At 39.3% G+C, this 26,606-nt stretch overlaps 1 protein-coding gene across 2 annotated transcripts; it reads right to left on the bottom strand.

The window, feature by feature from the left end:
• Nucleotides 1-476: 476 nt before the first annotated feature.
• On the bottom strand, nt 477-26,552 carry AMD1 (adenosylmethionine decarboxylase 1). Of its 2 annotated transcripts, XM_089921937.1 has the most exons (10): nt 26,090-26,552; nt 10,349-10,435; nt 9,676-9,744; nt 9,228-9,354; nt 7,288-7,390; nt 6,234-6,276; nt 5,991-6,135; nt 5,786-5,878; nt 5,550-5,705; nt 477-5,127 (listed from the first exon to the last, which is right to left on the bottom strand). In XM_089921937.1, exons 1-10 carry the CDS (start codon nt 26,197-26,199, stop codon nt 4,987-4,989), a joined length of 1,074 nt encoding a protein of 357 aa, XP_089778063.1. In that variant the 5' UTR covers nt 26,200-26,552; the 3' UTR covers nt 477-4,986. The 2 variants fall into 2 exon arrangements, with proteins under 2 accessions (XP_089778063.1, XP_022410131.1); XM_022554423.2 differs by lacking the exon at nt 9,676-9,744 and having other exon boundaries at nt 26,090-26,549.
• Between the last annotated feature and the right edge of the window lie 54 nt (nt 26,553-26,606).

Here is a 26,606-nt window from a genome sequence, read left to right as displayed (position 1 = left end):
TAGTTTCTGCTGTACAATGAAGTGAATCAGCTATATGTATACCTATATCCCCTCACTCTTGGGCCTCCCTCCCACCTCCCCCCATCCCACCCATCTAATTGTCACAGAGCGCCACATGGAGCTGAGCTCCCTGTGCTATACAGCAGGTTCCCACTAGCTACCAATAGCATTCTTGATGGACTGCTCTTTTCTTCCTAAAATTGGGATGAGCATGCCTTAACAGAAGACCAGGATAAGGCTGAGGCGAGGAAAGCCCCTAGGGAGCAAAATGCAAGGATGCACTCACTCCCAGATGCCCACTTGCATCACCCTGACACTACCTCCTTGAATTCTGCTCCCTAGGTTGTCTTCCCAACCTCATCTTAGTAGGCCTGCTCTTACCACTTATACTCAACATGTATTAGAGGTCCTAACCGGGCAACAGAGAAGAAAATAAAACCTTTTTAAAACCAGTGAGCTTAAGCAAGGTCTCATGATACAAGAAAAAAAAATTTTTTTTAATTGTGTAAGTTAGCAATTGGAAAAAAAACAATCCCATTGATAGGTTTTTAGCGTCAAGAAACCTAAAATAGTTATGACATAATCAAAATCACACATTACACAAAATATTGCTGAGAAAAATTAAAGATGACAGATGGATTCAACTCAATGCTAATTAATCATAATGCCCATCAGGCTTTTAAAAAATAGAAATCAACAGGCTTACTTTAATATTTACATAGAAATACAAAGTACACGAAATAGTCAAAGCAATAAGTAGACCTACACTTACATGGTCAACCTAATTTATTAAAAGGCACCAAAGTAATTAAATGGAAAAAGCACAAATGGTGCTGGATTAACTGATCATATGGATAAAAATGAACCTCGATCCCTACCTTGTATCACTTAGAAAAATTTGAGATGGATCATAGATGTAAAAGCCAAAAATTATAAAGCTTTTACAAGAAAACATCACCATCACAATGTGGAGGAAGGCAGATTTATCCACAGAAAAGATCCATTAAAAAAGCTGATAAATTAAGACTTGAAATTAAGAACTTCTACTCATCAAAACACTTAGAAAAATGAAGACAGACTAGAAGATATCTGCAAAATACTAGACCAAAAAATTGTATCCAAAATATATAAAAGTCCTGTATCTCATTAATAAAAAGCCAACCTAATTTTAAAATATACAAAACTTTTCAAAGAATATAGTAAATGGCTAATTGACACAGAGCATGTTCATTAGAGAAACGTAGATTAATACAAGATACTATTACATACTCAGAAGCCACAATGCTTATATGCAAATGTTCATAGCAGCTTTATTCATATTTTCCCAAAATTGGAAACAAAATGTTCATTAACAGGAGAATAGCTAAACAAATTGTGGTACATTCATACAATGGAATACTACTCAGCAATAAAAAGAAATACATGGTTCAACCTCTCAAAACTTTATACTAATGAAAGCATTAAGTGATTCAATTTAGTTTCAGAGCTGGGGGGGGAGGGAAACCCTAGTCTATGGTGAAAAAATATGGATAGTAGTTAAACTACCAACTAAAGTAGGGGTAGTGCTTTGTTGCTTAGGTAGGGGTATAAGGGAAACTTCCCTTGTCCTGATATGGATGTGGGCTAACAGTATCCATTTTCAAAATCGTAGTTAAGATTTGTGTATTTCAATTTTTTAATAAATCTTACCTAATAAGAGGTGTGCATAGTGGACAGATGAATGTACCAAAGCAGAACTGAGGACTACCGAAGCTAGGGTGTGAAGGTTCAATTTTTTAAAATATACATCCAATTAAGATGTTTAATTACAAATCTCAACCTATTTTTATGGGCTCCTAGCTCACATATCCAACAGCATATTGGACACCTCTTGACACTGCCAATGGTTTTCTTCCAAACTTAGTCACATAACAGATCTCTCTGACCCTGCCTCAATTTCATCCTAGGTTTCTGGTTTCAACAACTCAGGAAAATGCTAGATTGCAAGAAGTAGTCTGCAGAGGGTTCAGTTTGGGGTAAGAAGTGACACTTATCATCTTGTAAAGGACTAATAAAGTAGACCCTAAGGAGCAAACATAAGTGGGAAGAAACCAGAAAAGTAAAACAAACTGATGGTGATCAACAGTGGACATGCTTGCAGTGAACTCAGTTATAAAGTCTCTGAAAGTAGGAATGGGTGGATAGAATCCAAAGGACCAATACTTCTTCCATTATGACAAAAAGGGTAGATGAGAATGTCAAGTTTGAAGGTGGGTAGCCAGGAAATGGTGAGTTATCTGACTAGGACAATAAAAGCCTTTTATCTTTCATAGTGTGATATCACATTTACCATATTTTTCAGATTACGTCCCTGAATCTGATCAACACCAAGTGTCTGCCAAACTCAGTTACCTGTTCATGTAAAAGAATCTGGTGCTGTAAGTATTGCACACATATGTAACAACCTGCTTTTCTATGATCAACCCTTTTTAACTCAGATGATGAGATATGTACCCGCATGGCACAATGATCAAAAGCTTATAACTCTGTTCTAGTTAATAGAAATAACCATGAGTTAAACTCTGCCCCCACCCCACCATCAAGAGCCTATTTCATAATAAATGTTAGATTATTCTACCTTCCAACTTTTCACTTTTCTAGCTCCAAACTCTAGCATTCTTATTCTTACTACTTACACCCTTTCTACTCTTTGATATCCTGGTATATAGCCTGGATGATTTCCTTTGAGCTTCAGGTATGAAGCCACTAACAAAAAAATGTTTAAATCTGTTCTCCCAGGAGCTTAGAGATCTTATCTTTATGACAACTCCCATAAATCTTAAAAAATGATCATTAAATATTGATTTACTCAATTAATTATAAAAACTTTAGATGTCTAGTATTTGCTCATGTATACTATTTAAAAAAATACATCAACAGAAAACTTTCTGAATGTCACTAGACAATGAATTAAGCAAACCTTTATTGAAGCTTAAATTGTGGTACAGAAATACATTTCAACTGATTTAAGTCCAACACCATGAAGAGAGAAATTATGGCACCAAAATTTTCCCTCCTCTATCATACACACTAGGATTAATTTAGATTACTATTCAATCTACAGTTTTTATTTTTCTAGGCTTTGTTCCATACAAATTTGTGCAGTTTCTCAACATTAAATAGAAATCTTAAATCTATTGGGCTGGGGCAGGGATCAGACCTCAAGCCAATAAGTGTTCATCAAATCTACTGGGACACTGTTCAAGAACAAAATCCACTTTGAGCATTGGTCCTCATAATAGCACCAAAACATTAGGTACTGTGCGCTAATTACAGAACCGGACTGATCCATTGATTGAAAGCTTCTTCAATGAAGCTCTGAATCAACATGTTTAAAAGTCAAAAGTGTTCCAACCACTTGATTTCAAACCAAGTAGAATTTATGTTTAGAAACACTAAAAAAAAAAGTGTTTCATTTATAAGTACGGAAGAAACAAAAACATCACTGCATCAATCCAGAATGAATCAAAAATTGTTTGAGGACAAGAAGAAATACAAAATTGAGTCAACTTTGCTCTTTTCTCAGCTGCTTAAATAAATGTCCGTATTAGCAAATACAGCTAAAAGATGCCAACTCTTTTAAGCCTGTATTTCTAGTCATTTCCAATTGACCATTTTGGAATTTTGTATGTTGTGTTTTATGGATAGCACTCTGCTTCACTGTGTAGTATGTCTGAATAACCTGAACAGTTCTCATTCATCACTTGATGTTACTCCATGGAGAAAGAAATACCAGTAAGAGGAAGCGTCAGAACACTATCACATGCATCACAAAGTCACAGAACTTTTTAAGTCACAAAGACGGCAAAGACATCGATTCTGCTTTGAACGAAAGTTTATGGCATATCATTAATAGAAATTAGTGGAAATGGCTATGAAAAAAAAGTTGAGGTGAATCATCTGAGCTGACTCAACTTGTTGAATCCAACACAACCTTTATCTTAAATCTCCTTGCTAACAAATTTAGTGATAATTTTTCTATACTACTACTTAGCAAGTTAATAAAGACATGGTACCCATGAGAAGCGAATCTCATTTAATGGGGGGCACAGAATGGCATACAGTTCTGCCAATATTCCCTAGTATCAATCTACACCTTCTTCACTAATCAACACCAGCTTATTCCAAAAGAGCTCATGGTAACGAAAAATGCCAAACTCCCTTGACCTTAAAAGAAAATTAAGCCCAGGGTCCACCCCCAACCCCGTTCCCCCTCTGGGGTATAAGGTTAGTGTAAACCCACAGTGTAACAGTGTATTGCTTTATGGAGGGGGTGTGGTTGGGAGGGAGACACCATGGTGAGGAATGAATCAAAGTCGCACAAGTATAGGAAGCAGTGAGATAGTAACACACAAAATGGATAACTGCAGTCATTTTCGTAGAGGACTCGACTCGTGGAAGAAGAACTTTGATTGGTGCTGCAAAAACATCTGTATGAAGTAGAAATTCGTTTCAATAACTTTAGTAGAGAATATGTTCTAGAAAGTGGAGGTAACTGGATGCAAAATCCTGGTAGCAATTTAATAGAACAGTCCCAGATGGCTAGGCTGAGGCCAACACCTAATGAGGACGAAAGCCTTGTCTGTGGGGAATTTTGGATGATACCTGGAGAAATATTACACTGGGCATAAACCAAATTGAGTTGTTTTCACAAGTGTTGTAAAGTTTCATATAGTAAAAGGTTTTTTCTACATGCACTTCAATTTCACAGCAAGAGTGGCATAGGATACCTAAACACAGAAGAGAGCATTCATGCAAGATATCTAACTCCTTGATATAATAATGCATACAATTCAAAATGATTACACTATCATTACATCTAGGGCTTTCTGCAACTACAAGGTGGTGGTTATGGAAAGCATGGCCCTTGGTATCAATATCTAAAAAGCAGCCACCACCTTCTTCTATGTGTGTTCTCTTTTTGCGTTTCTTCTTCATTTTTCTTAATCAACTCTGCTGTTGTTGCTGCTTCTTAGCAAAACTGGTAAAAACAAAATTGTAATCATTGAACATAGCGCTCTGGCAATCAAGACGTTTAAAACCTTCAATCTTCTGGGGTGAAGAAAGCACTGTGCGACATTTAGAACTCTGGGGAAAAAAATTAAATTAACCATGAGTGCTTCCAATCTGCAGAAGTATTTTCAAACAAAGCAGTCATGCAATAAATATTTAAGACTACTATTTTAGTCAAACTGTGGCACTGAAATATTTTAGCTGACTTCTTAGGGGTGGGATGAAGTGGGGCACCTTATGTCCCCTGGCACCCCCCACCCCAAGGTCTATCAACAGGGAAAATAGGACAAGAGGAGCCCATGAACTGGGTTAGATATAAAAACAAGGACCAACATAAGTCTAATGAAACACATAAAGCTTCTCATCTACCAAACACCTCAATTAGTAGTACCTCTGAATATCTGAATGATTATGTGCCATCTCAGAATACATTTTATGACATGCTTCACTATCTTTATTTTCTGTAAGATTTTATTGTCAATAATAAAATACTTTACCTGATTTACAAACAGGGTGGTCACAAATTTTCCTGGCTTGAAGACTTCCACAACTTTCCTGATCAGGTCATCATAGGAGGTCTGACTTAAGTTTGTTTCAAAGCTAACATAAGAAAATTCTGGTTCTGGAGTGATGTGAATAGTCCAATAAGTTCCCTTTGAGAAATAGTTTTGTGTTAATAATGGAAAGGGCACACTTAAATATTTCAATTATTAAGCAAGATATTCTTACTTACATCCGATTTCATTCCATTCATTGAATACCCACAAGGATTGAACAGTGTGGCATCAATGACAGAACCTGGTATCAGGTCACGAATTCCACTCTCCTGGAAAAAAGCCCAAAAACTGAATTAAAAACAAATCTGAAAAATAAATGGAGAATGAGTTAAAATATTTAGTCACCAAGCAGAATACAGAATTATTATTGAAAATGCTTACACGAGTGACATCCTTTGCAGTAACACCATCTTTCATGTAGAACTGGTCCATAACTGCTGGGTCAAGCTCACTCATCAGAATTTCCAGGGTTTGATCTGGCTGATTGATTACCCGACTCTCTGGGAAATCCAAAGTATACAAGTACCTATGTAAAAGTACAAAATAGTTTCTAACAATGACAAGTCCAAGTTTAAAGTAAATCTTATGTAGAACAAAACTTCCATCAAATTGGGTCCAACATACCAACAATCAGAATTCATGCGTCCCATACAATATGCTGCTCCATCTGTTGAAGGAGAACATAAAATAAATTTAACAGATCCATTCGATAGCAAGTAGGCAGGATCCCCCTCACCTTTTAAGAAAAAACTTTACTGGCTGTCATTTAGAGATGCACTTCAGCTAGTGAGTCAGTCTAAATGGTGCTGAGAAAACTATGGTTTACTCTCCCCTAAAACTCCATTAGGAAATGGAATTTGGTCACCCATTTATCTACTCTCTCAAGTAAAAAGTTATTTTATGTAATACGTCCTCCTGTCCATAGTGTTTCAAAGCCTCATTAAACACAGTAAATTAATAGTTGGTAGATATTTAAACTAAATTATACTCAGCACTCTTATTTATATAACTAGTACAATTTCATATTAGTAGATGAGGTAAGAACAGTAGGATAGAAATCTGATTTTCTTTTTAAATCATCCCTGTGGACAACTTTGTGCCATGTTACTAAAATCATCCAGGTTTTCAGCCTCCTTTAGGATATGAGGGTGTTAGATTAGATAAACTTTACTTTCCCTGTCCTTGAAGCTCAAAAAGGAAGGTCTATAAATAAAAGCTTAGCAAATGGATGGAAAAAATCTTGCCAATTTACTTGAAGTGACACTATGCTCTCACTAAGTTGACCATTTTTAAGCTAGGACAATTCCTATATAGAATGCTCGACAGAGTTTCTTATCATGGACCAGTGCCTTAGCCTGGGTTTATGAGGTGACTGGGCATTTTTCTGGATGAAGGGATTACAGCCTTCATAACCACTAAGTTAGATATAAATGAGGGCAACTGGCTAGATGAAGATGAGCTCTCCCTCTGGCAGGCGATCAATTCCTTGATTTCCCCCCATCATTTCAACAACACTTACACAACATACTCCAAAAACTGTAATCAGCTACATTGATATATTTATCTTAACTACATAATGTGCTGCATTTGACACACAGGCGTGCGCACACACACACACATTTGAGAGAATATATCTTCTAACTTTAAGAAAGCAGGATTCAATTCTATTAAAACTTACTTGGGAAAATTGCATTCAGAAACTCTATTTCTTCCTGGAAATTCCGGTGTGGGTACCCTTGGTGAGAAGGCTTCATGAAATTCTTACGAGAATAAAAGAAGCTCTATAAAAAGACAGACAGATAACTTCATACACTGAATTCTATCACCTTTCCTAAACCAATCAACTATTTTCTACATATACATATCAAAATCAAAACTATATCCACAAATATTTTCCCCAATGACACCTAACATAGTGTTTTTCCTTTAATATGCTTAATAGATGTATAAGTACTTTGCTGGACGACAAACAAAAGCAAAGGCCACTATGTCAAAGAGCAAAGTTTCAGACCAATACCCATGGGTTAGTGTTATACAGAGCAACTTTGTTTTTCAGCTGTGAATAGAGTCTAAATAGAACATTAACCATGTAGATTGTGTCACTGAATTTCTAGAAACTAAAAAATGCCCAACTACTAATGATGGGTCATAACAACTGTAGAGACAAGGTACAATATTTATTTCTAGAGCAAAAGTTTCTTTTTCTTTCTTTGTTTTTTTCTGTGCCATATCACGTGGCATGTGGGATCTTAGTTCCCCGACCAGGGAATTGAACCTGGAACCTTGACAGTGTGAGCACGGAGTCCTATCCACTTGATGGCCAGGGAATTCCCTAGAGCAGGAGTTTTCTTTCTTTTTTTTTTAAATTAATTTATTTTGTTTTATTTAGTTTTTTGGCTGTGTTGGGTCTTCATTGCTGTGCGTGGGCTTTTTCTAGTTGTGGCGAGCAGGGGCTACTCTTCATTGCGGTGCACAGGCTTCTCATTGCGGTGACTTCTCTTGTTGCAGAGCATGGGCTCTAGAGCGCAGGCTCAGTAGTTTTGGCGCACGGGCTTAGGTGTTCCACGGCATGTGGGATCCTCCTGGACCAGGGGTCGAACCTGTGTCCCCTGCATTGGCAGGCGGATTCTTAACCATGTGCCACCAGGGGAGCCCTAGAGCAGGAGTTTCTAATACGAGTTTTTTTGTTTTTTGTTTAATTTAATTTTGGCTGCGTGCGGGCTTTCTCTAGTTGCAGCAAGTGGGGGCTACTCTTCATTGCGGTGCGCGGGCTTCTCATTGCGGTGGCTTTTCTTATTGCAGAGCACAGGCTCTAGGCACTCGGGCTTCAGTAGTTGTAGCACATGGGCTCACTAGTTGTGGCTCACAGGCTCTAGAGTGCAGGCCCAGTAGTTGTGGCACACGGGCTTAGTTGCTCTGTGGCATATGGGATCCTCCTGGACCAGGGCTTGAACCTGTGTCCCCTGCATTGGCAGGTGGATTCTTAACCACTGCGCCACCAGAGAGTCCCTAATCTGAGCTTTATAACAGGCATGTAAGCAAAAATTTTGTGGCAGAACATGTGTATATTTAGTTTCAAAAGAGTCACTGATCCAAAAATTAAGAACATATTGCTAAATTTAGATTTTCTTAAAAGGGTCAATAATTAACAAAAACTGTTTTAGGTCCTAATGACAGCTATCCTTGCCATAGTTAATTATTAAAATTCAACATTTGCTTATCAGAACAATTATACCCTAAGTATAAATTCTGATAGCATTCAAGAATTAACTGACTATTGCTCTTTAACATAATCAATTCTTTATTATGAAGACTGGATGATTTTTCTTGCTTTTCTTTTTCTTAGTTTCTCTACCATTCATAGTAATAATATTAAGGAATTAACTACTGAAAGTGTCTGGTTTTCTTTTCTCCCATTTGAGTTTTATCCCAACTCATTCTCTGGTTCCTCCATATTTTTTGCTATTAATGAGCAACAGGCACTCTTTCTCCCCATGTTGTGAACGTCCTTACCCATTAAAACTGAACAAGTATACAAATTTATTTACCAGGCACATCACCGAACCCTAACATTTACGCCCCACCCCGCAAAAGGATAAATGATTTTTGATTACTTACTTGAATTGAGTCAAACCCACTGTAATCCCTAGCAAGTTTCAACAGGGGAACCAGTGCTTTCAGCAAGAGGGTGGTACCACATGTCTTCAAAATGAAACGTCTCTTGGAGACAAACATGCTACTCTCACTGCAGTTTAAAAAAAAGTCACAATATTATAACAATGTTTATGTACTACTGAGATGCTTAATCTGTTATTGCACTGTCATTTACAATGTAAATTTTTGGCTAATAATTTTAAATGTTAAGATCTCAAGGAGGAAAATAATGTACTATAGTATTCTTCCTCTTCTATTATATAAAAATCAGTGTAAGGTTATAGGACCCCACAGAAACAGAACTTAAATTAGGTATAAAGCATATTAGCTCATTACACAAACTCTCTTTTAGTAGTCAACTTTCCTCCTCACCTAACCTAACCTAACTTAGGACACTAAATTCATACTTTACCTCATTTTGAACTGCCCACTCTCGTGTATTTCTGTAACCATCTCATTACTTTTCATTAGATAATAAGCTCTATGAGGAAAGGAATGTTTGTTTTTACTCATCATTATATCCCTAGGGCCTGGCACATAATAATCATTTGATAAACATCTGTACATGCCAAGCACAAGCTTCGTAAAAAGCAGGCACCATGTTCAATACAATAGCCCCAAGGCCCATTATAGTATTATTATAAGAATTCAATATAGTATCTTTGTACCTATAAAAAGGTTGCATGGCTTTCTTCTCTTACATACAGCAATCCTATTTGTATGATGAAGCTAATTTTCACTTTGCCTGAAGTTCTGAGAGAGAGGCATATACTAAAAAGGAAGATCTGTATCAGGGACTGTGGGCAAAGGAACAGTGCCATTCTACCCTCCCCTCCTTCACAGACATTTCCTGCTAACCTCAAGGAGGTAGTAAAGATGGCAACCATCTTGAAGAGCTATTAGGTAAGACTTCAAAAACCTACTGCCTAGGGACATCGGAAGTAAACATTTTATTTTACATCATATTTTAAAAAATAAGATGAAAACAATTATAGAACTAAGATCCAGAAAAATGATTTGCTATTCCATGTAAAGTATGATTCAGACTGAAATTGGTTAGCCAACACTTGTTTTACAGGACTTACCTGAGTACATAAGCTTCCTGCTTGTCAGTTTTTGTCACACTTATGATTGAACATTGCACATCCTTCAAAAGTATGTCCCACTCGGATCTATTATTTAACCAAAAAGAGGATGATTAATTCATAACCGTACTCTCATAAAAATTACAAAGGTCTCAAAGGTTTCCAGTGATTTAAGACCACATTTTATATCTGTTGTCACATTCTTGTTCCAGCTTCTCTTATGAATACCAACATTTACTTTTGTTTCAAAATAATTTATATTGGGGCTTCCCTGGTGGCGCAGTGGTTGAGAGTCCGCCTGCTGATGCAGGGGACACGGGTTTGTGCCCCGGTCCGGAAAGATCCCACATGCCGCGGAGCGGCTGGGCCCGTGAGCCATGGCCGCTGAGCCTGAGCATCCGAAGCCTGTGCTCTGCAACGGGAGGGGCCATAACAGTGAGAGGCCGGCGTACCGCAAAAAAAAAAAAAAAAAAAAAAAATTGACATATCCACCAGATAAGATGGATACATTTTGCTATAGCATGTAAAAAACAAAAAAGCAAACCGAAACCCAGGAAATTATACTACGTATTTGCAATTTATTAAGAAAAAGACAAATGGGGGGGTGTGGACAAATGGACAAAATAATGTAAATAGGCCATGTACAGAGGAAATACCAAAGGCCAATAAACCAAGGGAAAACATTACCTTTCACTAAGTGATTAAAGAAATACAAGTTAAAATGAGATACTTTTTTCCCCTATCAAATTCTGATTGTTTTTTTGGGGGGGATGCACCACACAGCATGTGGGATCCTAGTTCTCCGACCAGGGATCAAACCTGCGCCTCCTGCATTGGTAGTGCAGATTCTTAACCACTGGACTGCCAGGGAAGTCCCTCAAATTCTGATTTTTAACCTTACTATATGAATTACAATTTAAAAGCATCATTTCCTTCACCAATTAGATTGGCAAAGAGATTTAAGTTTGACAGCAAAAGTAAGCTGGTACTCTCACACAGTTTTGATACTATTTTCTGCTATCAAGTTGGCAGCTAATCACAATGCCCAGTGCTGTTTAAAGGTCTAGAAGCATTGTCAAAAAAACCAAAAAATGCCTTTGGCTGACAATTCAATAGTACAAGCATACCCATAAGATCTTGGGAATACTGTTACACTCTAATGTGATGACAAAATGCCCATTTCAACAAAGCTGAAATGCAGTAAGGCAGTAGACAGCAAAAAGGAAGTCATGCGCTAGTCTTAATCTACCCGATTGAGACCTAAGGTAGTGCTTCCTCTTCAGTGTGCCCACTATAAACAGAAAGTTAACATAAAATATTCCCACAGGACAGCTTAAAATAACCAGATTAAAGGCTAGAAATATGTTTTAAGCCTCTTAATATTTGGCAACTCATTCTTGTATACCCAAGAAAATGGCACATTAAAGTTTTCTTTTCTAGTTAAGACCTTGTGAGAGAAATCCTCAACAGCACAGCCAGCACAGAAATAGGTATGCTTACTCTTTTGTATTAAAGGCAAACATAATACCAATCAATCCTGCTAGAATTTTGTGCCTGTTTCATCATTTTTCTAAAAGAATGTTATTGGCCCAATGGGCTATTGGATGACCAGCCACAAGGCAGTAGTAATTCCTCCCACTGGTAGATTAAATTGAACATTACTCAGACCCATCTGAAAACTTAAATGATTTAGCCTTGCTAATGATTAATTATAAAGCCTATTTGCCCATAACTTTATCAAGCAACTTTTTTTTTTTACGAAGCAACTTTTAAAAAGAGCTAACAATTACTCTTTTTAAGAGGTGCTAATGATTGTTTACATAAAGAAGAAAATACGTATTAGACTTGGCCATGTTTTTGCAGTTTGTTTCAAATTTTAAAAATGGTTCAATTTGTTTAGGGAAGGAAAAACAGTTGCAATTAAGACCCAGTTCTGAGTTAACACAAATTTATAGATTGTCTTAGGTACTGAAGTAGTAGCTTTCAGTTTCATATTTCTAAGATTCAAAGGTCACTAAATGTGCAAACAACATTCCAGAACCCACAGTATTTCAATTCCACAAAGAATATGCCTTCATGCAAAAAGAAATAACCAGAACTAAAGGAAAACATGAGGCTCTTATTGAAGCTATTGCTTTTCTGCTTTGTGACATTTCTTACAATTACCCCTGGGCTTGGTTTAATAAAACCTACCTCACATGACTGATAATAAATTACATAATGCATACAAAATTTACCTACTAGATAATAAGAATTCAAATACTGAATATGAAGGTAAATAATAAAAATACCCACTATAAACATTAGAAGCATTTAAGTAAAATTCTGGAGCACAGGGATCTCTTTAGAGATCTAATTCAGATCTTCCAATAATGCTACTGGCTAATGTCATTACCTACTGACTTCCCACTAGAATTAAGCACTCCTGCAAATATTCTCTTCTATCCACGGGACATAACATAAATAGTGAATAGAACTGAAAAGCGGTGATTAAAGTTAACTACCCTCCCCCAGTTTTATTCAGATATAGTTGACATACAGCACTGTGTACGTTTCATGTGCCCATCATAGTGATTTCACTTATGTATACTGCAAAATGACTACTGCAATAAGTTTAGTTAGCTTTCATCACCTCACATAAATACAATTAAAAAAAAAGGCATTAAAAGAAAAAAATTTTTTTTGGTGTGATGAGAACTCAGGGTTTATTCTCTTAACATTTTCTTCACATATCATACAGCAGTGTTAACTATAGGATGTTAAGACTTTTAAACGTGTTCTGTGGCTGAGCTAGATATAGTATAACAAGAACTTTTCCTCGCTTGTATAGGTTTTTTTCCTGGACTTGCTTTTCATTTGCTTTTCAAAGCTGTCTTGCTTTTTCATTTGCTTCTGTTTTCTACACACTTATCCAAATTTATCCTCAGATGTTCCCCCAAATGTCTCCTCTTTCAACGTTTCTTTTAAGTGGTTCTTGGCCAAGAATAGGGTGCTAAGACTTAGCTAGTCAGAAGTTCTATGCTTGTTTAGTGGACCTCTCTCTATCTAGGCTGTTTCACTTGGGAACTCCGTGTTTTTTTGCTGTTGTTCTTTCCTGGGTAGGTCAGATTACCCAAATATTCGGTTCTCTTGCCTGGAGCATATTAAGATTTCTGGTAGGTAAAAGAGCTGATAAAGGGCTAGGGATCTCACACTCAGTATAAACTTTTTATTCTGTTATCAGTGTAGTGACTCTACCCCTCAACTGTACCTGCTTCCCTTACTTCAGAAAGATCCTGTTTTACTCCCTCCAAAGAGTAAACTATTATCTAATCTTCAGATCTCCTGGGATCCCCCCTTCTCATCTGACACATTATATGATAAAGACACAACGAGGGACTTCCCTGGTGGCGCAGTGGTTAAGAATCTGCCTGCCAACGCAGGGGACACGGGTTTGAGCCCTGGTCCGGTAAGATCCCACATGCCGCAGAGCAACTGAGCCTGTGCGCCACAACTACTGAAGCCCTCGTGCCTAGAGCCTGTGCTCTGCAACAAGAGAAGCCACCGCAATGAGAAGCCCGCGCACTGCAATGAAGAGTAGCCCCGCAATGAAGAGTAGCCCCGCAGCTCGTTGCAATTAGAGAAAGCCCGCGGGCAGCAACAAAGACCCAACATAGCCACCCACACACAAAAGACAATGAGAAGAATAATTAAAGCAAATAAAGTGTACATTGACAGACATATAGATAACTAATTCACCCAAATCAAGCCACCTGAGAGTGAACTAGAACCTTATAGTTATGCTGAGACAACAGGTGCAAACTTTGACTGTCCTGGATACTGCTGAATGGATTTCACTCTACCTAGAACCTCTGTCCCCACCTCCCTTCCTCCAGCTCAAGCCACCCCACTACCCCCACCAGATCAAGTCTGCCATTAAAATGTTTTATAACTCAGAAGGCTTACCTAAGTGCTTTAGTTGTGTGGCTATTTTGGTATTCATGTTAATCCCACCAGAATCATTCCAGGTAGTTAGGGATTGAATGTGTAATTTACTGTTTCCATCCTCAGTGCCTAGCCCAGTTCACAGCAGGTCCTAAAATATTTGTTGCATCTGGCAATAATTTTGATTAGATCTTATAAACTTACTAAAAAATCAAAGTGCCTTAAATTTAAAAAATCTAAACTGCTACATGATCCCATTCAGTTTTTTAAATTTGTCACCATAATAATTCAGGTATTTAGAGGGTGAGTTCTTAAAAAGAAAAAATAAAAGATTCATTTAACAGAATTATTCTGTTAATGAGCTACACATATATCTTCCACTTGAAATGCTATCTTAACCTGGATAAATGAAGCTTAGTCATTTCACTGTCCAATATCTTAGCTGTTATAGAACCCATTCATTTTAATGAACCTAGACATGGACTATTTTCTCTGCATCACACTCCTCTTTCTGTGAATCTGACACAAAATGTTAAAACTTTTGGTTTGTCCCACCAGGATCTGTTCATTTTCAGTCTCAATATTTTCTCTGTTGTTCACACTGGGCAATTCCTACTGATCTGTTTTCAAGTTCACTCACTCTCTGTCATCTCCATCCTACTAAATAAAGCCCATTCAGTAAACTTTTTATTCCAGTAGTTATTTTTTAGTTCCATCTTCTATTTCTCTGCTAAGACTTCTAAGTGTTTTCCTTACTTCTTATAGAATGGTTATGATAGATGCTTTTAAATTTTGATCTGCATCACCTAGAGGCTGGAGTCTATTGATTGTCTTCCTTTGAAAGAATTTCCTGGTCATTTATTTGTATGTCGAGTAATTTATGATCGCATCCTGGACATCACACTATATGATTTTACATCTCCTTTAAATCCTATGGAGCATGCTGATTTTAAAGAACTGTGTTAGGGGACTTCCCTGGTGATGCAGTGGTTAAGAATCCGCCTGCCAATGCAGGGGACATAGGTTTGATCCCTGGTCCGGGAAGATCCCACATGCCATGGAGCAACTAAGCCCATGAACCACAACTACTGAGCCTGCGCTCTAGAGCCCGCGAGCCACAACCACTTAAGCCCGTGCGCCTAGTCCATGCTCTGTAACAAGAGAAGCCACCAATGAGAAGCCAGTGCACCACATCGAGGATCCAACGCAGCCAAAAAAAAAAAAAAAAAAAATTGTGCTAGCAGACAGCTGAAATGGTTAAGTTCAGTCTTGTTCTTATCCAACTTCTATGGGTCATGTTACGATTTCAGAGTTATGAAAGCCATTGCTATGGAATTCTGAGCTGTCCTGCATATGTGCCACCCAGTGGCCAATCTGTCAGTTTTCAAAGCCTTTGATACACTGTTTAGGGTCAGATCCACACATGAGCAGCTAAGGAGTGTTCATATATAAATCATTAAGGGATCACCTTCTTCACCTCTTTCTCTCCATAATCTCCACAACAACTTCTGGCTCAAGGGGGGCGGTTGGGGGGTGGACTGGGGTGGTAGTGAAGATGGCCTGCTTCTTGGTCCTCTGGCTAGAAAGCCAATTTAGTTTCCCCACTCTGCAGCAGTCTGCTACAGGACTGCCTGAGCTGTGGCAGGAAAGAACAGAAAAAAAGCAAAGCAATACGAAAATAAAAAAGGGATTTCCCCCACTCTCTCTAACCCGAAGGGGCCCCCCTTCCCTTCCTTCTTTGCATTCCAGAAAAAGACCTCTCTCAGAGCTCAGTTTGTGTGCAGTTCCAGGTTTCTGGCAGCTTTTGAGACCACCCCAGGAGATACCAGAGAAAAAAAGAAACAAACTCCCGGCTATTTCAGTGATATTTTGAGTTTTGGCTTCCTTCTCCAATTCACCTAACATTTACTTTTCAGAGTTCTCAGATAGCTGCTCCATGCATTCTGTCCAGGTTTTTTAGTTGCATTTAGTGAGAATAGAGTGTGCTTATTCCATCTTGATGGAACAAGAATGCTCTTGCACTCATTCATCACTGTTAATTCTACAACCAAACTCTTCCTCACCTAATGGAAACCTTCAAGTAGGATTTTTCAAAGTCACAGTATGAAAGGAATTGCTTTAAAACACCCTAAGCCAAACACAGTTGAACAGTCTATCAACCAAGTGATTATAAAAACACAATCTTAGGAGCACTGTTGGCTCAAAAAAATAATAAATCAAAGGGGAGGAAAGATGCAACAGAGATACAGAATTGAAGAAGTTAATACAATGTCATACATGAACACAAAGAGGAAGGAGAAAACCAAACAGCTGAGAATTTCAGCAAATTATTAATATCACATTTCTGAGGGAAAAATAAGCCTCCTTTTGTAAATAAAGCTTTTTTGGATCCCAGCCACACCCAGATCATGATAAATGTCCCAAATAGTATGCTCTTTACAAATGACAGTACATGGATTGACTGATCTTAGTCACTATGCCAGAAAAGTAAAACATTAATGGCATGCCATATTTTATATTATAAGTTTTCTTAAAGAGTCTGTGGTCTAATAAAAATAGAACAAACTGGGGTGTTAACACAGTAAGAGAGGCAATTAAAATGACAAGAGACTTCTATGCCATCTGATTCAATAACACTTGTAATGGCTAACTGAGTACTTTTTTTTTTTTTGGCCACACCACATGGCTTGTGGGATCTTAGTTCCCCGACCAGGGATTGAACTGGGCAACCTGGGCAACCGCAGTGAAAGCTTCTAGTCCCAACCACTGGACCGCTAGGGAATTCCCCTGGCTACACTCTTTAATGTAAAAATTTAAGAAGTAAACACCTCAGGTCAAATGACCTTTAACAAAAGTACAAGACTAATTGGGCAAAGGGTCTCTTGAGCAAATGGTGTTGAGAAAACTGGATCTGCACACAAAAGAATGAAATTAGATACTTACCTTACACCATATAACTCAAAATGGACTTAAACACCTAAATTAACAGACTTCCCTGGTGGTCCAGTGGCTAAGACTCCTCGCTCCCAATGCAGGGGGTTCGATCCCAGGTCAGGGAACTAGATCCCACATGCCACAACTAAGAGTTCGCATGCTGCTGCAACTAAAGATCCGACATACTGCAGTGATACCCCGTGCCGCAACTAAGACCCAGTGCAGCCAAATAAATAAATATTATATATATATATAAATGTTAAACACCTAAATTAAGACACAAAACACCTATAAGAAAACATAGGGAAAACCTTTAGGACATTGGATTTGGCAAAGCTTTCTTGGATGTTACACAAAAAGCACAGGCAACAAAAGCAAAAATAGGCATATGGATCTACATAAAACTTAACTTTTATGTATCATAGGAAAACACTCAATAGAGTGAAAAAGCAGAATTGGAAAAATATCATACATCTTATAAGAGATTAATATCCAGGATAAACAAAGAACTCCAAAAACAAATAACCCAATTTAAAAGTAGGCAAAGACTTAAATAGACAATTCTCCAAGATATACAAGATATACAAATGGCCCACAAGCATGTAAAAAGATGCTCAACACCACTATTCGTAAGAGAAATGCCAATCACATTCTTGATACCACCTCACACCCATTAGGATGTCTGCTATTTAAAAGGAAAAACGAAAGAACAAGTGTTGGCAAGAATGTGCAGAAATTTTAACACTTATGCACTGTTGGTGAAAATGTAAAATGGTGCAGCCATTATGGAAAACAGTATGGACATTCCTCAAAAATTTTAAAATAGAATTTACCACATGATCCAGCAATTCTACTTCTGGGTATATACACAAATAATACAAAACAGGATCTGGAAGAAATATTTGCACATCCATGTTCACTGTTACTCACAATTGTCAAGAGAAGGAGGCAACCCAAATGTCCATCAAGGGATTAATGGATAAAGACAATGTGGTATAATACATAAAATGGATTATGTGGTCTTAAAGGAAATCCTATCATATGCTTCAACATGGATGAATCTAAGAATTTTATGCTAAGTCACAAAAGGATGAATACTGTAGGTTTCCACTTGAATGAGGTAATCAATACATTCATATGAAGTATCTAAAGTAGTCAAAATCATAAAGAAAGGTGATTGCTAAGGGCTGGGGGAAGAGGGGAGAGGAAATTAGTGTTTAATGGGTAGTTTGTTTTGCAAAATGAAAAGTTCTACAGATCTGCTGCACAACAATGTAAACACACACACTGAATACTGCTTAATTGTACACTTTGTTAGACTTTTTAAAACATCAATTAAAAGAAGTAAATGATGGAGGGAACAAAATGCTGCAAGCAGGTGGAAGAAACCCTTTAGAGCAGAGTTTCATTTCACTCTTATCACTTAGATTCTACCCATAGATACTGCAGGTCAGATACTCTGCAGATGGTGCCTCGAAACCTACATTTACTTAAAAGGGCTCCATGTGATTAGATTCCTCTAATTTCTTCCTTTAAGCAAAAATCACTGGTTTCAGGACTATCAAGTAATTTACCCAAAAAGCCACCCAACTGAACTATTTGAAGCTTCCCTGAACTGTGACCTTAGCTATTAGCTTGACCTATCTGTTTCAGAGACTCTCCTTATCACATTACATTCAGGCCTCAACACCATACCCAAAGTAGTAGTACTAGTAATAGTAGTCTGAGTCAAACCTATCCTAGAACATGAGATTATTCTTTAGCAACGTCTAGACTGACCAGAATTTAATTCAGATTATCCAGAGAAATAAGCTTTTATCTTTTGTTCAAAGAAATCAACCCAGAACGCACTGTTAATTATAATCAGAGTACTAAATTCTCCATCTCAAACTTTACCTAAAAATTAAATGACTATAATTACTGCTACTTTCATTTGATTATTACTTTCAATGTGTACCTCTCAAAGAAAGGTGGTTTAACTTTTTTTTTTTTGCGGTACGCGGGCCTCTCACTGCTGTGGCCTCTCCCGTTGCGGAGCACAGGCTCCGGACGCGCAGGCTCAGCGGCCATGGCTCACGGGCCCAGCCGCTCCGCGGCATGTGGGATCCTCTCGGACCCGGGCACGAACCCGTGTCCCCTGCATCGGCAGGCGGACTCTCAACCACTGCGCCACCAGGGAAGCCCAGAAAGGTGGTTTAAAGATAACAGTTCAAACTTTTCTGAAACTGCTGTGAGGAGTGTAATGAGAAGCTTAACTCAATAAGAAGCTTTTCACTCCGAAACATTTACGCTAAAAGGTTTCTTGGCAATGGGTTGTAAATCCCTTAAATGTAAATTATTGATATTGCAATATGGTGCAGTCATTTAGTCAAGTAAGGCATGAGTTCTGGGAAAGTTAATGCTGAGGTGTAATTTACTATTTTTGCAACTGCCCCCAGTCCTTTACTGAAGGTTTTATTTTAGCTTACAAATTTGAGTGAAGGAAAGAAAGAAGAGCAGAACATGCCACTAGTCCTAAATGTCTTTTCCAATATTAAAATTATAGATGGTAGTTTTCATCTAACCTTCCCACAATTAGTAACACGTCTAACACCTCTAACCTTCCCACAATTAGTAAAATATTCTCTTCACCTCCATCCACTACAATTTCCCATGTGAACCTACCTCATTACTAAGAATATATATAGCTCAGGTCTGAGATGAATTCTAAAGCAAAAAGGAAAGCCAATTTTAGAGTCCTGAAAGATCAGATTAAACTATCTTTCCTCACCAAAATTTCTTATTTTCTAACATACTTCCTCCCCATAGCTGCCATTTCTTATAAAAAGGCTTTTGTTTGGTCCAGGATTTTAGTCCGGCAATTCTAAGACATTATGGAAATAGACATAAATGGTCTATTTCTATTCAACATCATTTGAAATCTGAAAAATTCAGTAGAGAAAACTGCAGGTTAAACCTAATATACTACTCCCTCTTTTTATATTTCAACTTTAATTACTGTGTGAAATAAGTCAGTTTTAGAACACATCATCTGTTCCTTATTCATTCGGATGTCTGGACTACTGCTTTTCTCCAACATATTGTTAACCAGTATTATTTAACCCAAGCCATACCAGAAAAGATTTTCTTTCTTAAAAAAATAAAACAAAATCTATATAATGTGCCCCTTTTGTCTCCCTTGAGAAATTAGTAAAAAAAAAAGATTCTCAGTATTATGTCATTTGTTCAGATTACACTGAAGGTAAATGCTACAATTCTACTAAATGGCCTACAGGAGAGTGGGAAATGTTTAACAGAAAGTGGGTTCCAGGGAATTAACTCCCTGGCAGTCCAGTGGTTAGAACTACACTCTCTCACTGCCAATGGCACGGGTTCCATCCCTGGTTGGGGAACTAAGAACCCACAAGCTGCGCAGTGCTGCCACCCCCCCACACACACAAAAAAAGAAAGAGAGTGGGTTGCAGCTTGACTTGGAGTTAAAGCTTGGAAAGATGGGCCAACTTTGCTTCATGTGCTTTCTATTCCCTCATACCATATTAAAAAATCAATTCCAGATGGATTGCAGATCTAAATATGAAAAGTAAAACAAAGTTTAGAGGGAAAAAATAACATCTTCGTTACCTCAGGATGAGCAAAGATATCTTAAATAGGATACAAACCCACTAACCATTAAAGATGAAAACACTGATAAATGGGACTACATTAAAATTATGAACTTTTGTTCCTAAAGCTATCATTAATAAAATGAAAAAGGAAACCAGAGTGTATAAAATATCTGTAATACACATACTGGACAGATAATTCATCCATAATATATAAAGAACTCCTGCAAACTGAAAAATCATCCCAAAAGAAAAACAGGCTGACTTGAACAAGCATTTCACAAAAGATAGCCAAATGGTGAATAAAGATATGAAAGGATGCTCAACTCCATTAGTCTGAAGGGAAATACATAAGACCACTATATACCCACAATAATAACTAAAATTAAAAAAACCATACAAGTGTTGGATGAAGATATGGAGCAACCAGCACCCTTATGCTGACTATATGCACACCCTATGACTTAGCAATTCCATTCCTAGGTATGTGTATATTTAACAGAAAAGCATACATATTGCTCACTAAAAGACACACTAGTGTTCATAGCCATATATTTGTATTAGCAAACTGGAAATCACTCAAATACCCATGTTAACAATAGATTTGATAAACTGTGGCATATGGACACAAAATACAACATTGAGAATGAACTAAAAAACCTCAAACATAATGCTGACCAAAGGAGGCATAATGCATACTAAATGACTCTATGTTATATATAAAATGGGGAAAACTAATCTATGGTGTGTTAGAAATCAGGATAGTGGTTCCCTTAGGTGGAGAGGGGAATAGGTTATAATTGGAAGGAGGTACGGGGGATTTCTGGCTAGTTACATTCCTCAGATTTGAGCGCTGGTTACATGAATGTGATCAATTTGTGAAAATCAGAGATGTACTTATGAGTATTTATTTATTTAGGCTGTGCTGGGTCTCAGTTGCGGCACTTGGCATTTTCATGCGGGGTCTTTTCGCTGCAGTTCCCCAACCAGGGACTGAACTTGGGCCCTCTGCATTGGGAGCATGGACTCTTACCCACTGGACCACCAGAGAAGCCCATGATTCTCTTAACTTTTGTGTTATGCTTCAACAAAAAGCTCAAAAAACCCAAAATATCTGTATTCAAAAGATATGCTGTTTTACTATTAGTCAGATTTTTCAAATCATATTGTTTTATTTTGGCAGATTACCACTTTCTCCAGCTCTGCTGGAATATTTCCTTCAAAATGGCCCTATGGTTTTTTTTCTCTTGGTTGATGTCTGTGGAATAATTTTCATGTCACAAATTCTTCAAACCCCACACTGCTTCCAATTAAGTATTTTTTTGGATCCTTATACCTGATGATAGCAGAATCTTTTCTATAAAACTATTTCAGCAGCTTTTCAAATTCTCCAAATTCATATTCATCGTTGTTACTGTACAAAGAATTTGGGGACATATAGTACTCTAAACTTCAAATTCATTTGAATCTTTTCATTTACATTAAATCTACAAGATTCTTGACATACATGTATACCTGGGAAACTATCACAAAACACTGACCGCATGCATCACCCCTAAAAGGTCCCTCATGCCTCTCTGTAATCCACCCTTCCCCCTTAACTCCATCCTCAGGCAACCACTGATCTGCCTGTCAGATTCTTAGAATTTTCTGGTTTTATAGACATGAAATCTTACAGTATAGTACTTCTTGTGAGGCTTATTATTTTTTCTCCAGCACAATTATTTGTTGCATGTATCAATAACAGTTCATCTCTTTTTTTTTATTACTGAGTAGTATTCTATCGTATGAATAATCATAATTTGTTTATCTATTTGCTTGTTAATAGAGACCTGTTTCCAGTTTGGGGGCTATTGAAAAATAAAGCTGTTATGAATACATTCATGTAAAAGTCTTTGTATGGACACATTTCCTGTTCACTTGGACAGATACATGAGTGGACTAGACTGGTTGGATCATATGACAGATGCATTAACTTATTAAGAAACTGCCAAACCATGTTCCAAAGTGGATATACTGTTTTCCATTCCCATCTGCAGTGCATGAAAATTCTGATTCCTTCACAGCTTGTCAGGGGTCTGATATCAAAATTATACAAACCCCAAAAGGAACTGTGATGTGTATTCCCTTTCTGTTAACTATTAGAATGTATGAAGAAGGTTGGAATTATTTCTTCCTTGAATGTTAGAACACTCCAGTATAACCATCTGGGCCTAGATTTATATTCATGGGATGATTAATGATTAATTCAATTCATGCAATGGTAATAGGACTATTAAGATTTTCTGTTTCTTCTTGCATCAGTGTGGAAAAGTATTTTTCTAGGAATTTCCCCATAATATCCTTGTTATCTTTTAATCGATAGTGATGCCCTCTTAGGACATCTTAACCCTTTCCATAACCTTAAGTTTTATAAACAGTGTAGTTGTTAACTTTATTCCAGTCTGTTAGTTAATGTCTTTTGACTATGACTTTTGTCTATTTGCATTTTGGCAGTATTGCTGAGGTTGGAGATGTGAGGTTAAGGACAAGGAAGGATTTTCTGGCTTCCAAACTTTTATATCATTAAAAAAAGAACAAAGCTACTAAAGACTGATTATTCTGTGGAAGAATTAAGGTTTAACTGCATTAAGCAATCCAAAACTCACCATCTCCTCTACTTGAATAAAAATATGTCAACTTGGTAGAGCACCCTTTAATGTTAAGTATCTGATATACTTTCTCCTCCAGCCTGGTTTGCTTAAAGAAAGGAAAAGAAAAAAAGATTCTGTCCTTAAGGGCAAAGAATCAAATATAAAGATGTTAACACTTATGGTTACAATTTGTCAGTCAGTTTTTAAGTACTATATATGTATTAACCCACTTAATCCTCACCCTATGAGGTAGGTACCATTATTTTCTCCATTTTAGAGACATGGAAATATCAAACAGCTAGCTATTAGATGATATTTGAATTCAAATCTAGATATGCCATAGATCATGCACGAACCATCTCATTATGCATTACTCTTCTGGATGACTGATAACTCCTCTGTGGTCTCTGGGGCCTGCACCCCACCTCCTCGGAGACCAGAAGCCAGTGATTTTCTCTGGCCAGGCCATTGGTTTTAGGTGATGTATCAAGCATGTATTGTTTTTCAGGTACTTTTTTTTAAACCTCTGAATAAATAACCTAACCAGTTGATCTCTGCCTGAGAGGTCACTGAAAAATGTTCCTCGAAGGTTACCAACGGACATCTCTGTTAAATCCAATAGATGTTTCAACAGCTGAAATGTGCTAAACTCTCACAACAGTGACGTAACAAATTTTAAGTGTCTACAAAACGTATGGCACTAAATCACGAATTCAACAAAACTGAACATCCTGTCCTTGAAGGTATAACTTTTGCCATCATTTTAAGATCCACACTGAAGGAGTAAAAATTTCAGCTGATTAAAGTACAAAAGCGGTTCTCAAACATTTAAAGAAAGCAAGTTGCCCATTTATAAGCCTTTCTCCTCCTTGATTCAGGGAACTCTTAACCAAAAAAGCCCAAGCTTAAATTCTGGCATTTTTGCCCAAGAACTCGGGGAGGAAACACACTCCCTTCCCTTTATTAAGAACGCGTGCTTACAAATAAAGCTTCAACCCATTTAAAGAGCCAGAGCAGAAAATTTTGTTATTCATTTTATAAGACTGTTCTTACTCATTAGTTCTTCCTGACAACATTTTCTAGATAATCCCATCACAATCGTTTTACCAAAGGCGTATTACCAACACCAGGGAGCTTTCCCATCTGTGAAATGGAGGAAATACTAAGCTTCCCCATATTTTGTAAGTAGCTGCTTCCTATAAACATAAAGTGCTTAGAGTAAAGGGATATATTAAGACATTTTTAAGTGTCGCACAAAGCTTGAAAAATGAAACCGGTCACACTTTAGCTAACGCGATGCTCTTCTACAGGAGATTCCTTCAACATAGATCGCCTTAAAGTCCCGGCAGCACGTGTCCGCCTGGATTCCCTTCTCCAGTTGCTTTTTGTCAGAGAAGGCGGCGAGCGCAGCCAACATTCCTGAAACGCCCATTGGCCCACACCCCGGGGCCAGGCTCCCGGTCGGGCCAACGAGCTCATTGGTCGTCGCCTCTCAATGAAGCGGCCGCGCCGGCTCCGCCGCCGCCGCACGGCCACTCTAGCTAGCTGCACTTGTGCGCGGAGAAGCCTAGAAAGCCAAGTAGTGCTTAGCGAGCCCAGCCGGGGGGAGCCGGCCCAGCCACCCCAGGGGTCGCCTGCGCCCTCGTCTGCGATTGGATCAAGGCCACTACAAGACCTCTCCTTTTCTGCGCGATCGCCCAGCTCTCTCGCGTGACTGCCCGGGGTGGGAGGCTGGGGCCCCAGATTCCTTTGCTGGATTAGGCATTAAAGGTATTATGTCCGAGCTCGGACGGGCCTCTAGCCCGTGAATATAGGCAAGCGTCACTCTACCCCGCACCTCGCCCGGACCCCGCCGACTCGGTAACAGGTTACACAACCCAAGGTCAAGAGAGTCGGGAGCAAGCCTCGGTGGGCTCCCTGGGCCGCCCCGAAAAGGCTTTGGTGCAGAGCACGTTAGGGCGGCGGTGGGGCCCAGCCACTGCGACACAGCTGCTCCCGCCCAATCCCCGCCGCCCGGGCGCCACATGCTGCCAGCGCCGACCGCGGGCGGGAGGCCTGCTCGTCAGCCCCTCGGCCTGGCCCCGGGTGGGCCCCCTCCTCCCGCAGCACGCGGAGAGAACGAGTCGGACTCCTGTCCCGCTCCCTCCCTCCTCCATTCCCGAGGCAGACACGCCCGAATTAGCGCCTGACTAAGCCCGCCGAGCCACACCTGCTGGGAGGGAGCCCGCGCGGCCCCCACCCCCGGGCACCTCACCCGGGGCCCCGAACCGCCAACTCCCGCGGAGGGGGAGGTAAGTTTGGGAGGCGAGGGCCGCCAAACCACCCCGAGCGTCGCCGCCCGCTGCCCCGCACGCCGCGCGGGGGACGTTACCTGAGCACGCGGCGGCGCCGGCCTTCTCCCCTCCCCCCGGGCAGCGCCCGGCCCTGCAACGGTGGCGGGAGAAGCCGGCTCGGGCCGCGCGTGGACCTGGCCGCTCCCGATAGCGCCGGGGCCGCCCTCCACGGCCGCCCAAACGACCCCCGCCCGCGAACCTGCCCTCACCTGAAGGCTGCGGGAAGCCAGCCCCCGCCCCCCAGCCTGGGGCTGGTGCCTCCCAGGCGGCGGCAGCCCCCAGACCCGACTGTGGGCGAGAGCCCCGAGCACCCACCTTGGGATGGTGCGAAGATCCCCAGATCCTTGGTTTGCGTCGGGTTGCTGCCTGGAGAACCAAACCTCCAGCAGCTTCTCGGTCCCTTCGAAAAAATGTGCAGCTTCCATCACCGTGAGACTAGCGAACAACCAACAACCACAGAAAATCAACTAAATTAAATCTCTTCTCCCGCCGCTGCCGCCGCCGCTGCGGATTGTTCCAGCTGTGTTACTAAAGTTCAGGTTCCTTTTTTGCTATAATTTTATATTAACTTTTTTAAAAAAAGGGTTAATAAAATTTTCCCGGCTTTTTTTTTGTGTGTGTGTGAGCGAAAGTTGAACGTGAGTCTGTTGGAAATAGAGGCAGATACAGCTCAGTCTCTTGTAGTCCGCTGTTTCCCCGTTAGAGAGAGTAGAGCGAGCGCTAGCTAATGTCGCCGGCCATACTGTGGGAGCGAGGCCGCTGCGTGAGCACCGAAATTATATACCCCGTCTACCCGAAAAGCCAGGAAGTGACGCAGCGTCCCGCCCCTGCG

Source organism: Delphinapterus leucas, chromosome 12 (assembly GCF_059928025.1).
Source record: "Delphinapterus leucas isolate spDelLeu-1000000601 "Yukka" chromosome 12, BTC_Dleu_Yukka2, whole genome shotgun sequence".
NCBI classification, from domain to species: domain Eukaryota; kingdom Metazoa; phylum Chordata; class Mammalia; order Artiodactyla; family Monodontidae; genus Delphinapterus; species Delphinapterus leucas.
Note: the sequence above shows the minus strand (reverse complement) of the source record. Positions and strands in the feature narration are given on the sequence as shown.

Excerpts from the sequence above, each read along its gene's own strand:
- AMD1 (XM_089921937.1), bottom strand. The coding sequence starts at position 26,199 with ATGGAAGCTGCACATTTTTTCGAAGGGACCGAGAAGCTGCTGGAGGTT. Across the intron at positions 10,436-26,089 it reads GATCTTCGCACCATCCCAAG|ATCCGAGTGGGACATACTTT; the intron begins GTGGGTGCTCGG and ends GTTAAATAATAG. Across the intron at positions 9,355-9,675 it reads AGTGGGCAGTTCAAAATGAG|TGAGAGTAGCATGTTTGTCT; the intron begins GTAAAGTATGAA and ends TTTAAACTGCAG.